General features: G+C 49.4%; 1 protein-coding gene across 7 annotated transcripts in view; it reads left to right on the top strand.

The window, feature by feature from the left end:
• ITPR2 (inositol 1,4,5-trisphosphate receptor type 2) overlaps positions 1-14,118 on the top strand; it is a 253,107-nt gene that overhangs the window by 93,145 nt on the left and 145,844 nt on the right. For all 7 annotated transcript variants that reach the window (XM_066590133.1, XM_066590137.1, XM_066590136.1 and 4 more), the window contains exon 28: positions 5,571-5,679. In XM_066590133.1, the coding sequence (XP_066446230.1) occupies positions 5,571-5,679 (109 nt within the window). The remainder of the gene's footprint in view (positions 1-5,570; positions 5,680-14,118) is intronic.

Here is a 14,118-nt window from a genome sequence, read left to right on the forward strand (position 1 = left end):
GACGAGGGGCGGCCATCGTTTATGTAGGAGCACCGCAGTCAGTATGTACAGGACGAAGGGCGGCCATCGTTTATGTAGGAGCACCGCAGCCAGTATGTACAGGACGAGGGGCGGCCATCGTTTATGTAGGAGCACCGCAGCCAGTATGTACAGGACGAGGGGCGGCCATCGTTTATGTAGGAGCACCGCAGCCAGTATGTGCAGGACGAGGGGCGGCCATCGTTTATGTAGGAGCACCGCAGCCAGTATGTGCGGGACGAGGGGCGGCCATCGTTTATGTAGGAGCACCGCAGCCAGTATGTACAGGACGAGGGGCGGCCATCGTTTATGTAGGGGCACCGCAGCCAGTATGTGGGGGACGAGGGGTGGCCATCGTTTATGTAGGAGCACCACAGCCAGTATGTGGGGGACGAGGGGTGGCCATCGTTTATGTAGGAGCACCGCAGCCAGTATGTGGGGGACGAGGGGCGGCCATCGTTTATGTAGGAGCACCGCAGCCAGTATATACAGGACGAGGGGCGGCCATCGTTTATGTAGGAGCACCGCAGCTAGTATATGGGGGACGAGGGGCGGCCATCGTTTATGTAGGAGCACCGCAGCCAGTATGTGGGGACGAGGGGCGGCCATCGTTTATGTAGGAGCACCGCAGCCAGTATGTGGGGGACGAGGGGCGGCCATCGTTTATGTAGGAGCACCGCAGCCAGTATGTGGGGGACGAGGGGCGGCCATCCTTTATGTAGAAGCACCGCAGTCAGTATGTGGGGACGAGGGCCGGCCATCGTTTATGTAGGAGCACCGCAGCCAGTATGTGGGGGACGAGGGGCGGCCATAGTTTATGTAGGAGCACCGCAGCCAGTATGTACAGGACGAGGGGCGGCCATCGTTTATGTAGGAGCTCCGCAGCCAGTATGTGGGGGACGAGGGGCGGCCATCGTTTATGTAGGAGCACCGCAGCCAGTATGTGGGGGACGAGGGGCGGCCATCGTTTATGTAGGAGCACCGCAGCCAGTATGTACAGGACGAGGGGCGGCCATCGTTTATGTAGGAGCACCGCAGCCAGTATGTGTGGGACGAGGGGCGGCCATCGTTTATGTAGGAGCACCGCAGCCAGTATGTACAGGACGAGGGGCGGCCATCGTTTATGTAGGAGCACCGCAGCCAGTATGTGTGGGACGAGGGGCGGCCATCGTTTATGTAGGAGCACCGCAGCCAGTATGTACAGGACGAGGGGTGGCCATCGTTTATGTAGGAGCACCGCAGCCAGTATGTGGGGGACGAGGGGTGGCCATCGTTTATGTAGGAGCACCGCAGCCAGTATGTGCGGGACGAGGGGCGGCCATCGTTTATGTAGGAGCACCGCAGCCAGTATGTGGGGGACGAGGGGCGGCCATCGTTTATGTAGGAGCACCGCAGCCAGTATGTGGGGGACGAGGGGCGGCCATCGTTTATGTAGGAGCACCGCAGCCTGTATGTGGGGGACGAGGGGCGGCCATCGTTTATGTAGGAGCACCGCAGCCAGTATGTACAGGACGAGGGGCGGCCATCGTTTATGTAGGAGCACCGCAGCCAGTATGTACAGGACGAGGGGCGGCCATCGTTTATGTAGCAGCACCGCAGACAGTATGTGGGGGACGAAGGGCGGCTATTGTTTATGTAGGAGCACCGCAGCCAGTATGTGCGGGACGAGGGGCGGCCATCGTTTATGTAGGAGCACCGCAGCCAGTATGTGCGGGACGAGGGGCGGCCATCGTTTATGTAGGAGCACCGCAGCCAGTATGTGCAGGACGAGGGGCGGCCATCGTTAATGTAGGAGCACCGCAGCCAGTATGTGCAGGACGAGGGGCGGCCATCGTTAATGTAGGAGCACCGCAGCCAGTATGTGCGGGACGAGGGGCGGCCATCGTTTATGTAGGAGCACCGCAGCCAGTATGTGGGGACGAGGGCCGCCCATCGTTTATGTAGGAGCACCGCAGCCAGTATGTGGGGGACGAGGGGCGGCCATCGTTTATGTAGGAGCACCGCAGCCTGTATGTGGGGGACGAGGGGCGGCCATCGTTTATGTAGGAGCACCGCAGCCAGTATGTGGGGACGAGGGGCGGCCATCGTTTATGTAGGAGCACCGCAGCCAGTATGTGGGGGACGAGGGGCGGCCATCGTTTATGTAGGAGCACCGCAGCCAGTATGTACAGGACGAGGGGCGGCCATCGTTTATGTAGGAGCACCGCAGCCAGTATGTGGGGGACGAGGGGCGGCCATCGTTTATGTAGGAGCACCGCAGCCAGTATGTGCAGGACGAGGGGCGGCCATCGTTTATGTAGGAGCACCGCAGCCAGTATGTGGGGGACGAGGGGCGGCCATCGTTTATGTAGGAGCACCGCAGCCAGTATTTGGGGGACGAGGGGCGGCCATCGTTTATGTAGGAGCACCGCAGCCAGTATGTGCGGGACGAGGGGCGGCCATCGTTTATGTAGGAGCACCGCAGCCAGTATGTGCGGGACGAGGGGCGGCCATCGTTTATGTAGGAGCACCGCAGCCAGTATGTGCGGGACGAGGGGCGGCCATCGTTTATGTAGGAGCACCGCAGACAGTATGTGCAGGACGAGGGGCGGCCATCGTTAATGTAGGAGCACCGCAGCCAGTATGTGCAGGACGAGGGGCGGCCATCGTTAATGTAGGAGCACCGCAGCCAGTATGTGCGGGACGAGGGGCGGCCATCGTTTATGTAGGAGCACCGCAGCCAGTATGTGGGGACGAGGGCCGCCCATCGTTTATGTAGGAGCACCGCAGCCAGTATGTGGGGGACGAGGGGCGGCCATCGTTTATGTAGGAGCACCGCAGCCTGTATGTGGGGGACGAGGGGCGGCCATCGTTTATGTAGGAGCACCGCAGCCAGTATGTGGGGACGAGGGGCGGCCATCGTTTATGTAGGAGCACCGCAGCCAGTATGTGGGGGACGAGGGGCGGCCATCGTTTATGTAGGAGCACCGCAGCCAGTATGTACAGGACGAGGGGCGGCCATCGTTTATGTAGGAGCACCGCAGCCAGTATGTGGGGGACGAGGGGCGGCCATCGTTTATGTAGGAGCACCGCAGCCAGTATGTGCAGGACGAGGGGCGGCCATCGTTTATGTAGGAGCACCGCAGCCAGTATGTGGGGGACGAGGGGCGGCCATCGTTTATGTAGGAGCACCGCAGCCAGTATTTGGGGGACGAGGGGCGGCCATCGTTTATGTAGGAGCACCGCAGCCAGTATGTGCGGGACGAGGGGCGGCCATCGTTTATGTAGGAGCACCGCAGACAGTATGCGGGGGATGAGGGGAGGCCATCGTTTTTGGACAACACTTGTCCTGTTTGAAAAGTCCTTTAGATATAGTTCCGTTCACTGACAGCAATAGAGTTGCCACATCCCACAACAGCGCCACCTTTTATGCAAATTATCAGCAAAAATAAAAGGTAGAGCTGAGCCTGGCTTCACCAAGTGAAAAGCTTGTGGCACCGCAGATTTTACACAGCTATCACTCTTAAGTGTGGCAAAGTTGCCCCAGTGTCTGGTCATGTCATCTATACGCTTCGGGCTACTAGTGCCGGACTGTGAAACCCCTCAACATCTACGTTTTATATGACCATCCATACAAAAAGAGAACCAGTTCCGTGCCGGTCACCAAAGCTCACAATAGGCTGACATTGCCTGCTTTCTTCAGCTCATCTGACAGCTTTACTCTGTAGACTGAGGCAGATGCAGCAGAGTCATCTCATTATCTTTAGAGGGTAGAGAATTAATGATGGCTTCATTCTACAACTGGATGCACAGATGTGGCAGAATAGTACGGCCCTTTTCACAAAGCCCTTCCGATGGATGCTCAGTGCTGCCGTCCACACGCTGCAGGTGATCGCCAGCGTGGCAGGAACCAGCTTTGCTATGTTTTTTTTTAATAGTGTTAATTATGCAGCATAAATGACATGATGATTTTTTTTCTGCGGGTACGACCCTACCGAAATTATATATATATATTTATTTTTAGGTTTTTCTACTTTCGCACAATAAAAAACTTTTTTTTGCTTAATTTATGTATAGATGTTTTGCTTCTTCTTTTCACCAGCATTTGCCATGCAGATAAAACCTCGACTTCTGTCTACTCGCTGTTAAAGCTCTTTCCCGCTTCATCGGGGGACACAGCTTGACCGTGGGTCTATAGTACTGCCTGGAGGCGGGCACTAGCAGGCTCCTCCCACTCGCTATATACCCTCTGCAGGCACCGTATGCAGCAGTAGAGCGCCCAGCGGGGCTTGTTATACAAAGAGTAATAATCGCAATAAATAACCAAGGAGTCGCTGCGACCAGGGGAAGAAAACACGGCCGGAAAACAGAAACACAAGCCCCCTCATCTGCTGGGGGCCATGCCCTCCAGTGAGCCAAGCGAGAAAGAGATTTTACATCTTGCTCGTGTCATTGGAGGGGCAGCTTCACGGTGGCACCTTCTAGAGCAGTCCCCCGAGGTGGGAACAATCTACCCCAGAGTGGTCAGAGCGCCCCCTGGCTGTCTGTAAGACTGCTCGGCCCAGGGAAGGTCGGCATCTGATAGACATTAGAGAATGTGTGCAGACCACCAGGTCGCAGCTCTACAGATCATGTCTGCGGGGGCCCCGTTCCATATTGCCCACGAGGCCCCCAACGCCCAAGTGGACTGAGCTGTGACCCCACCAGGTGGAGACCCCCCCTCTACTATCGCCGATGGAATCACCAAGCTATGGTCCCTTTGGATGCAGCGAGACCCCCGCTAACTCGGCCAGTCCGCTACTACCAACACTAAGCTAAAAACCGATCCGCTGAATGCCTGCAGAGGGTGTATAGCAAGTGGGAGGAGCCAGCTTAGTGCCCGCCTCCAGGCAGTGCTATATAGCCACGGTCAAGCTGTGTCCGTCAATGACATAAGCGAGAAATGTCTGTTCAGTTTCTTGATGCAATAATACCAAATAGCAGAGAGGGGCAGTGCGCAAAAAAAATGCTGTTGTTTAATGTCCCTGTAGGGACCTTGAACCTGTGATGCTATGACTGCACTGATAATACACTGCAGTACTTCTGTACTGCAATACCTTATTGCTTATGATAGCGATCACAGGCCGTGGCAGACCTGGGCTCCATTCTCTGGCTCCGGTTGCCATGGCGACCTATCAGCCCTCCGCAATTATATGGTGGTGGGCTGATGACGTCACGGTGAGAGCGCTCTTCCTCTCTGAACCCTTTACATGCCTCGATCAACATGGAAGTGGTTGACAGCAGGGATCATTTTTTCTGACTGATCCCCGCTGTTGCAGCCGGAGGCCGACTGTCAGTCACAGGGTGTAAATGTATTTTCATTCATGGGAACTACTTCCCAGCCAGAAGGTCCGTTTACCCCTTGGGGTGGGAAAGGGTTAATGAAGACTTCAGTTCTCGCTAATCCGCTGGTGACCGCTTAATCACCCTCCAGTTGCGCATCCAGCGGCTCCTAATACAATAATGCGGGATACGTTTCTGGCTCTTCAGTGTCGCCCGGGGCCAATGAGACGCTAATGAATGCCGTTCCGCAGGTTGATCAATCACACGAAGAAGCTGATGGAGAAAGAAGAGAAGCTTTGCATCAAGATCCTGCAGACGCTGCGCGAGATGCTGGACAAGAAGGACGGCTTCAGTGAGCAGGTAGGAGCGGGGGCCACTTACCTCTGCACCCCGCGGGCGCCCGCTCTACTCCCCGGAATTACTGCCACACAGAAGGGAAACAATGGCGGGACGTAAAACACCCGCTACCAGATGCACCGCATTCATTGCAGGTTACGTAAAAAGTTTATTACTGTCTGTTCCCGGAGAAGCCGAGTGACAACCAATATGGCCGCCCACAGGTGTCACCCAGCAGGTAGACCCTTAACGGCCATTTTATTAGAGCCCCATCTAGTACTGTTGGACTCGGTTGCTTCGCGGAGGAACGGCGAGTTGTGCGTTCGGACACGTTAGTTGGCGCTCCAGCGTTGTATTCAGCTGACTGTGCAGAACGATTCCTGACATCCTCCTCCGACCCCTTGCAATGATGACTTGTTTCCGTCCGTAGGACCCGCTTCCGCCTTTCTTGCATGCTCTCCACACCGGCAGGGACCTCCTGGCTTCGGAGGTAATGCAGTGGGCTGACGCATGGCTTCCTTACCAGAGCAGTGGAAATGGCGTGGATTCTGCGTCAAAGCTGCCCAACGGCTGCATATTCACTCCGTACTTGTTATTACGACACGAGGCCTCCTGTGTATGCGCTTATCCCCCTGATCCGAAATCCGCCCGCGCTGCTGTGAATGACCCTCCGTACAGGCGCACACTCACAGCGGCGTAGCATCATCAGTCATGTGAATACGCTGTGTGCTTACCCAACTGAAATGGCAGCACGCTACGTCTTTACATGCAGGACAGTAGGCGGTATTACGTACGGAGGAGGCGTTCTTCGGGCCGTCAGTACATGTGTTCATGTGTGAATGAGCCCCCAGCATGAGGCCTCCTGCACGCCGGCATATCAGTGAGCGCACTCCGCAGTGGATGGAACCCACTGATCGCCCCCGCAGCATGCTCTACTTCTGTCCGCAGGCGGTTCCCACGGGAAAAAGGACACATCCGGGAATCTTAAGGCTAAATAGCCATTTAAATCGGGGGGTGGCCGTGTGCCGCATGCAGAAAACGTACTGCAAAATACGCCGATGCAGGCGCAAAAAGACTCGTTCGCGGTTCACATACTTTGCGCTGAGCCTCATTCACAGCGTATTTGGTTGCACTAAAACACGAAAACTGTGCGCGGTTCCGGTTTTTGCACGCGTGAATCCGCAGTGATCACTGTGTATGTGCGCTGAGGCACACAGGAGCAGTGGATTTGTCCTTCCCTCCCGCGGCTCGGCACGCATCAAGCATATCTACTGCCCATTCTTTAACGCCCCCGTAGACTCGCCGGCATGTAATACGGACCAAGATACCAGACGTCTATAGGGGTCAGTCTGTCCACGCGGGGGGCTGCTGAGGTCGGTGCAGATCATCAGCCACATCCAATGGGATCACTGAGGTGCGAGGCACTGGACGCCTCCTTAGTAGACGGCGCCCCCAGGTCTCAGGGCACCAGCATTACGCCCCCCCCCCTCCTTAAACCTCCGAGCCACAATGAGTCCAGAGAATGACTAAATCCACACATTAATTAGTCCCTAAATGTTCGTTTCTCGGCATTAATCAGGGTGATCTGATGTCAGTTATATTAGCGCCGCATTAATTCACTTTTATTATCACCAGATGGGAGACATTTGACTTGATAATCAGAAGCCGACTTTATCTTACTGCTGCAGTGCTGAGAGTGGCCACTAGTGGCCGCCGGTACATCACTTTGTGGCAGCAGAGCCGAGGGGACGATGGAGACGAGTGTCTAGGCAATAGGCTGATGATATGGTCATCTTCCCAAGTCACCCAGTTTGGCGGTATTATTATAGCTTGTGAGGGGATTGCATGCGGAATTGGTTGAATATTACAGCACTCTGTAGAAGAACTACTATGAGGATGTACAGCCCTATTATTTGGGCATGGTTTGACGGTTTTCCCAAGTGTTTGGCGGAATTATTATGCTGCATATGAAGGTTTGTGGTGATTGTCCTTTATGGCGGTATTATGTGGGCACTACATAGTGTTATTGAGGTACTGACATGTAAGTACTATGTAGAAGTATTTATACACCTTATGGCGGTATTATGTGGGCACTACGTAGTGTTATTGAGGTACTGACATGTAAGTACTATGTAGAAGTATTTATACACCTTATGGCGGTATTATGTGGGCACTACATAGTGTTATTGAGGTACTGACATGTAAGTACTATGTAGAAGTATTTATACACCATATGGCGGTATTATGTGGGCACTACATAGTGTTATTGAGGTACTGATATGTAAGTACTATATAGATACACCTTATGGTGGTATTACGTGGGCACTACATAGTGTTATTGAGGTTCTGACATGTAAGCACTATATAGAAGTATTTATACACCTTATGGCGGTATTATGTGGGCACTACATAGTGTTATTGAGGTACTGACATGTAAGTACTATGTAGAAGTATTTATACACCATATGGCGGTATTATGTGGGCACTACATAGTGTTATTGAGGTACTGACATGTAAGTACTATGTAGAAGTATTTATACACCATATGGCGGTATTATGTGGGCACTACATAGTGTTATTGAGGTACTGACATGTAAGCACTATATAGAAGTATTTATACACCTTATGGCAGTATTATGTGGGCACTACATTGTGTTATTGAGGTACTGACATGTAAGTACTATGTAGAAGTATTTATACACCTTATGGTGGTATTATGTGGACACTACATAGTGTTATTGAGGTACTGACATGTAAGTACTATGTAGAAATATTTATACACCTTATGGCGGTATTATGTGGGAACTACATAGTGTTATTGAGGTACTGACATGTAAGTACTATGTAGAAGTATTTATACACCATATGGCGGTATTATGTGGGCACTACATAGTGTTATTGAGGTACTGACATGTAAGTACTATATAGAAGTATTTATACACCTTATGGCGGTATTATGTGGGCACTACATAGTGTTATTGAGGTACTGACATGTAAGTACTATATAGAAGTATTCATACACCTTATGGCGGTATTATGTGGGCACTACATAGTGTTATTGAGGTACTGACATGTAAGTACTATATAGAAGTATTTATACACCTTATGGCGGTATTATGTGGGCACTACATAGTGTTATTGAGGTTGTGACATGTAAGTACTATATAGAAGTATTCATACACCTTATGGCGGTATTATGTGGGCACTACATAGTGTTATTGAGGTTGTGACATGTAAGTACTATATAGAGATACACCTTATGGCGGTATTATGTGGGCACTACATAGTGTTATTGAGGTACTGACATGTAAGTACTATATAGAAGTATTTATACACCATATGGCGGTATTATGTGGGCACTACATAGTGGTATTGAGGTACTCACATGTAAGTACTATATAGAAGTATTTATACACCATATGGCGGTATTATGTGGGCACTACATTGTGTTATTGAGGTACTGACATGTAAGTACTATATAGAAGTATTTATACACCTTATGGCGGTATTATGTGGGCACTACGTAGTGTTATTGAGGTACTGACATGTAAGTACTATATAGAAGTATTTATACACCTTATGGCGGTATTATGTGGGCACTACATAGTGTTATTGAGGTTGTGACATGTAAGTACTATATAGAAGTATTTATACACCTTATGGCGGTATTATGTGGGCACTACGTAGTGTTATTGAGGTACTGACATGTAAGTACTATATAGAAGTATTTATACACCTTATGGCGGTATTATGTGGGCACTACATAGTGTTATTGAGGTTGTGACATGTAAGTACTATATAGAAGTATTTATACACCTTATGGCGGTATTATGTGGGCACTACATAGTGTTATTGAGGTACTGACATGTAAGTACTATATAGAAGTATTTATACACCATATGGCGGTATTATGTGGGCACTACATAGTGTTATTGAGGTACTGACATGTAAGCACTATATAGAAGTATTTATACACCTTATGGCGGTATTATGTGGGCACTACATAGTGTTATTGAGGTACTGACATGTAAGTACTATATAGAAGTATTTATACACCTTATGGCGGTATTATGTGGGCACTACATAGTGTTATTGAGGTAGTGACATGTAAGTACTATAAAGAAGTATTATTCATACGCTTTATGGCGGAATTAGATATTCCTTTGGGTACTGTATGGCACAGCTATTATGGAAATGCCCAGCGCTATTATTTTGGCACTATTTGGTGGTTTTCCCAAATGATACTTTGTGCCCGGATGATCCATCTGTCCAAGGGCCAGTTCCCAGCTATATAGGCGGATCCCTTTGGAGGCTGCAGCGTAGATCCAGCATAAAATAACGGACAACGCAGCGCGGGCGATAAAAAGTATCAAAAGCTTTTACTAAATATGATCCAAGATGCAGGGGACGGCGTTTGTGTGCGTTTTGTGCAGAAAACGGGTTTATTTTCCGTAGTAATTCTCCCCCTATTCTCTCCTGTTCGCCATGGAGCTTTGGGCTCTGTATGCCTTCTTATTGTTTTTTGGGGGTGTGGCTATAGTGGTGGGTGTGGCCTGAGACCCCGGGCGTTCTGCGCTTACAGACACTGCTGATGTCAATATGGTACTGTTTGTTGAGGAGTATATGGCGGTATGTTTTAAGGACTGTATGTTGGCATTATATATGTACTGTATATGGTATGTTTTGGATCCTGTATGGTATTGTGGTATTTTTTGGCGTACTCTATGGTAGTATTATTAATGTACTGTGTGATGGTATCAGTTAGGCCCTGCATGGCATAATTTTAGGGCAGTCTATGACGATAGGTTTTAAGTACTTTAGGACAGTATTATTTGCACCCTTGTTTCTGGAGCAGTATGTGGGGGGGCGTTTGCAGTACCGTATGACGGTATGGTTTGTGTACTATAAGGTGATATCGTTTGGGTCCTCTATGGCGGTATTATTGTTATATGACCCGGTATGGCACTGCCGTTGTAAACTCATCTGATTATCTGGCATTGAGAATCTGCAGCGCGGCCCCCCGGCCCCCCTGCCTCCATCTCGCAGGGACATTATGGAAGGCGACATTCTGACAGAGACACTTCATTCCCGTTAGTTCAGTGTTGCTGAGTAAGGTCTCGCTGTAATGGTGTTCCCGGCGTCCATCTCTCAGCCGCCACCGCCCGTCACTCTCACTTCCAGCACGCTTACATCCTTTCTGGAACTGGAGAAATTTATGTGGTAAAAATTTCCCAAAAAAAAATGTTGCCCGTCCGTAAATCTCGCTGTCAACCGTTAATCGAATGTGTCATCATCGCGATTGGTTTCCAATTGACAGCTTTAAGGAAGAAAGCGTAAGGCTGAAGCCGGTCGCTGATGAACGCGCCTTAACTCCTCCGTGACCGTCGCCATAGAGGAAAACCCAAGAAAACACAACGTAAAAGGAAACATAGAGTCACATCAGTGATGTGTTGATACGGTTACCGCTGACGCCGGCAGATCTCCATGCTTTACATGGACAGATCTCTTTTCCAAGATCGTTTCGTGGAAGCAGCTGTTCAGTTTTCCTGCAGCGCCACCACAGGTGAAATGGAGTATTACACAGTTCTCAATAGCCTGTCTTTATAGTTCCGGGTCCTCCAGGCTCAGAGACCCTCTTTGTAGCACTTCTTCAATAACTGATGGCCCCACATCAATGGCTTTCCCCATGCAATAGTGTTTCTTCAACCAAACCTTTATAACTTAAAGTCTGAGAAGCGGTAAGACAAATACTTAGACCTCCTTAGGGTTACAGGGGTCAGCCCGAGCGAGTCACCACTGAGGTTTAATCCAAGCAGTCAGGTGACTCTCTTAAAGAGGTACTCTAGTATGATGGCACCTCCAGACATCTTATCGTTCTTTTTTGTCTTTAAGTTGACATTTACTGAGCAGGTCCCCAAAATTTACAGGAAACACTGGACAGGTATATCCCAAAATGAGCAGCATTACAACGATTTGGCACCCCTATTTCTCCAAAATCCCCAAGTTGGACGTCCGGAAAGGAAATGGCATTTACATCTCTGTTTTCAGTTAGCAATTATTAAATGTTTATGCCTGGCATAAGGCTAAGGCTGTAAAGGCACAACCATAATGGGTTACCCCCAGTGCCTTACAATACAGCACTACAACCAAGCTCAAACATAAATACAGGGCTAGAACCAAGCTCAGAACATAAATACAGGGCTAGAACCAAGCTCAGAACTAGAGATGAGCGATTATACTCGCTAAGGCACATTACTCGAGCGAGTAGTGCCTTAGCCAAGTATCTCCCCGCTCGTCTCTAAAGATTCGGGGGCCGGCGGGGAGCAGCGGGGGAGAGCGGGTAGGAACAGAGGGGAGATCTCCCCCCTCCCCACACTCCCCACCGCAACTCATCTGTCACCTGCGCCGGCCCCCGAATCTTTAGAGACGAGCGGGGAGATACTTGGCTAAGGCACTACTCACTCGAGTAATGTGCCTTAGCGAGTATACTCACTCATCTCTGCTCAGAACATAAATACAGCACCAGAGCAAAGCTCAGAATATAAATACAGCACAAGAACCATGCTAAGAGCATAAACACAGGGCAAGAACCAAGCTCAGAACATAAATACAGGGCTAGAACCAAGCTCAGAGCATAAATACAACCCCAGAACAAAGCTCATAATATAAATACAGCCCCAGAACAAAGCTCATAATATAAATACAGCACTAGAACCATGCTAAGAACATAAATACAGGGCTAGAACCAAGCTCAGAACATAAATACAGGGCTAGAACCAAGCTCAGAACATAAATACAGCACCAGAATCAAGCTCAGAACATTAATGCAGCACTAGAACTAAGCACATAATATAAATACAGCACCAGAACCAAGCTCACTACATAAATACAGCACCAGAACCAAGCTCAGAACATAAATACAGCCCCAGAGCCAAGCTCCTAACATAAATACAGCAGCAAAACCAAGCTCAGAACATAAATGCAGCACTAAAACCAAGCTCAGAACATTAATGCAGCACTAGAACCAAGCTCAGAACATAAATGCAGCCCCAGAACCAAGCTCAGAACATAAATGCAGCCCCAGAACCAAGCTCAGAACATAAATGCAGCCCCAGAACCAAGCTCAGAACATTAATGCAGCCCCAGAACCAAGCTCAGAACATTAATGCAGCACTAGAACCAAGCTCAGAACATAAATGCAGTTCCAGAGCCAAGCTCATAATATAAATACAGTTCCAGAGCCAAGCTCATAATATAAATACAGCACTAGCATCAAGCTCGGAAAATAAATGCAGCCCCAGAACATAAATGCAGCCCCAGAACCAAGCTCATAATATAAATACAGCCCCAGAACAAAGCTCATAATATAAATACAGCACTAGAACCAAGCTCAGAACATAAATACAGTAACAGAACTAAGCGATCATGTTGTGATGGTGTGGATCGACTGACAGTGACTACAACGAATAGAGCCAGATAGAGGAGGAATTATGTAGCTCCGCAAGATGCTGCTGCAGGGAGAATGAAGATCATTTGGCGGGGCAAACCTAAGGGGGGGCGTGATTGCCTCCAGCCTGCATCTTCCTGGTGTCCTCTCTACAAGATGGTAGCCATCGCTCTGTACGACCGTATGACTTGCATGTAGCTAAGCCTGGCCCGTGATTGCTTGAAAAGTCTTAACTGCTCCTCTTAAATAGTGTCAGTCCAGAGGGTGGAGCTACAGAGACTGACAAGGGGGAGGAGACAACAGGGATAATGCAGTCCTATGAAGCCTAGGCGACCCTCTGATCCCCCCAAATAATGGCTGCTGCAACTTTGCTGCTGCCTGCGCCCAACCTAAAAGAAGATATCAGAAGCAGAACTTGCTAATACAGCAAACAGAGCGCATGGCGATGGGCAGTCAGGCGTCTCCGCACAGAGAAGTTTCGATGTTGGAACAAAGCTATGATTTAAGGAATAAGATCTTTTAGAAAGTATTCTAGGCCAAACATAATAACCCGTCTTTATTCTCTCAGTAGGAATTGTCACACAGAGCAAATCAATGCCGATAAAAGCCGTGCCATTGGCCGGATACCAAGTGTCCCCACGACTCGTATCTACTTTACAGGATGTTGTAAAACATGAACACAGGATTCATCTCCCATTAAACGCTGTCTACTTGTTTCCTCCCCCCGAACTCCGCAGCTTACTTTTTATGGCTATAACTGGATTATATACATATTAATTTATTGTAATTAACACTAATGGTGAAAGGGGCCGACGTCCGATCAGCCTCTTCATGACTTGGATGACTCTAATTCCTCATGCTTTTATTCTGCGGGGTTAAAGGCTATTTGTTAAAAAAGTATTACAGCTAAGTAATATTTCCGTGTAACTACAGCAGCCATTTATATCACAAAATACTTTTTCAGCTCTGTAGTACCTAGACTTTATAACCTTTATGCATCCTGAAGTGGAAGACTA

The sequence above is a fragment of the Eleutherodactylus coqui genome, chromosome 2 (assembly GCF_035609145.1).
Source record: "Eleutherodactylus coqui strain aEleCoq1 chromosome 2, aEleCoq1.hap1, whole genome shotgun sequence".
NCBI classification, from domain to species: Eukaryota; Metazoa; Chordata; class Amphibia; order Anura; family Eleutherodactylidae; genus Eleutherodactylus; species Eleutherodactylus coqui.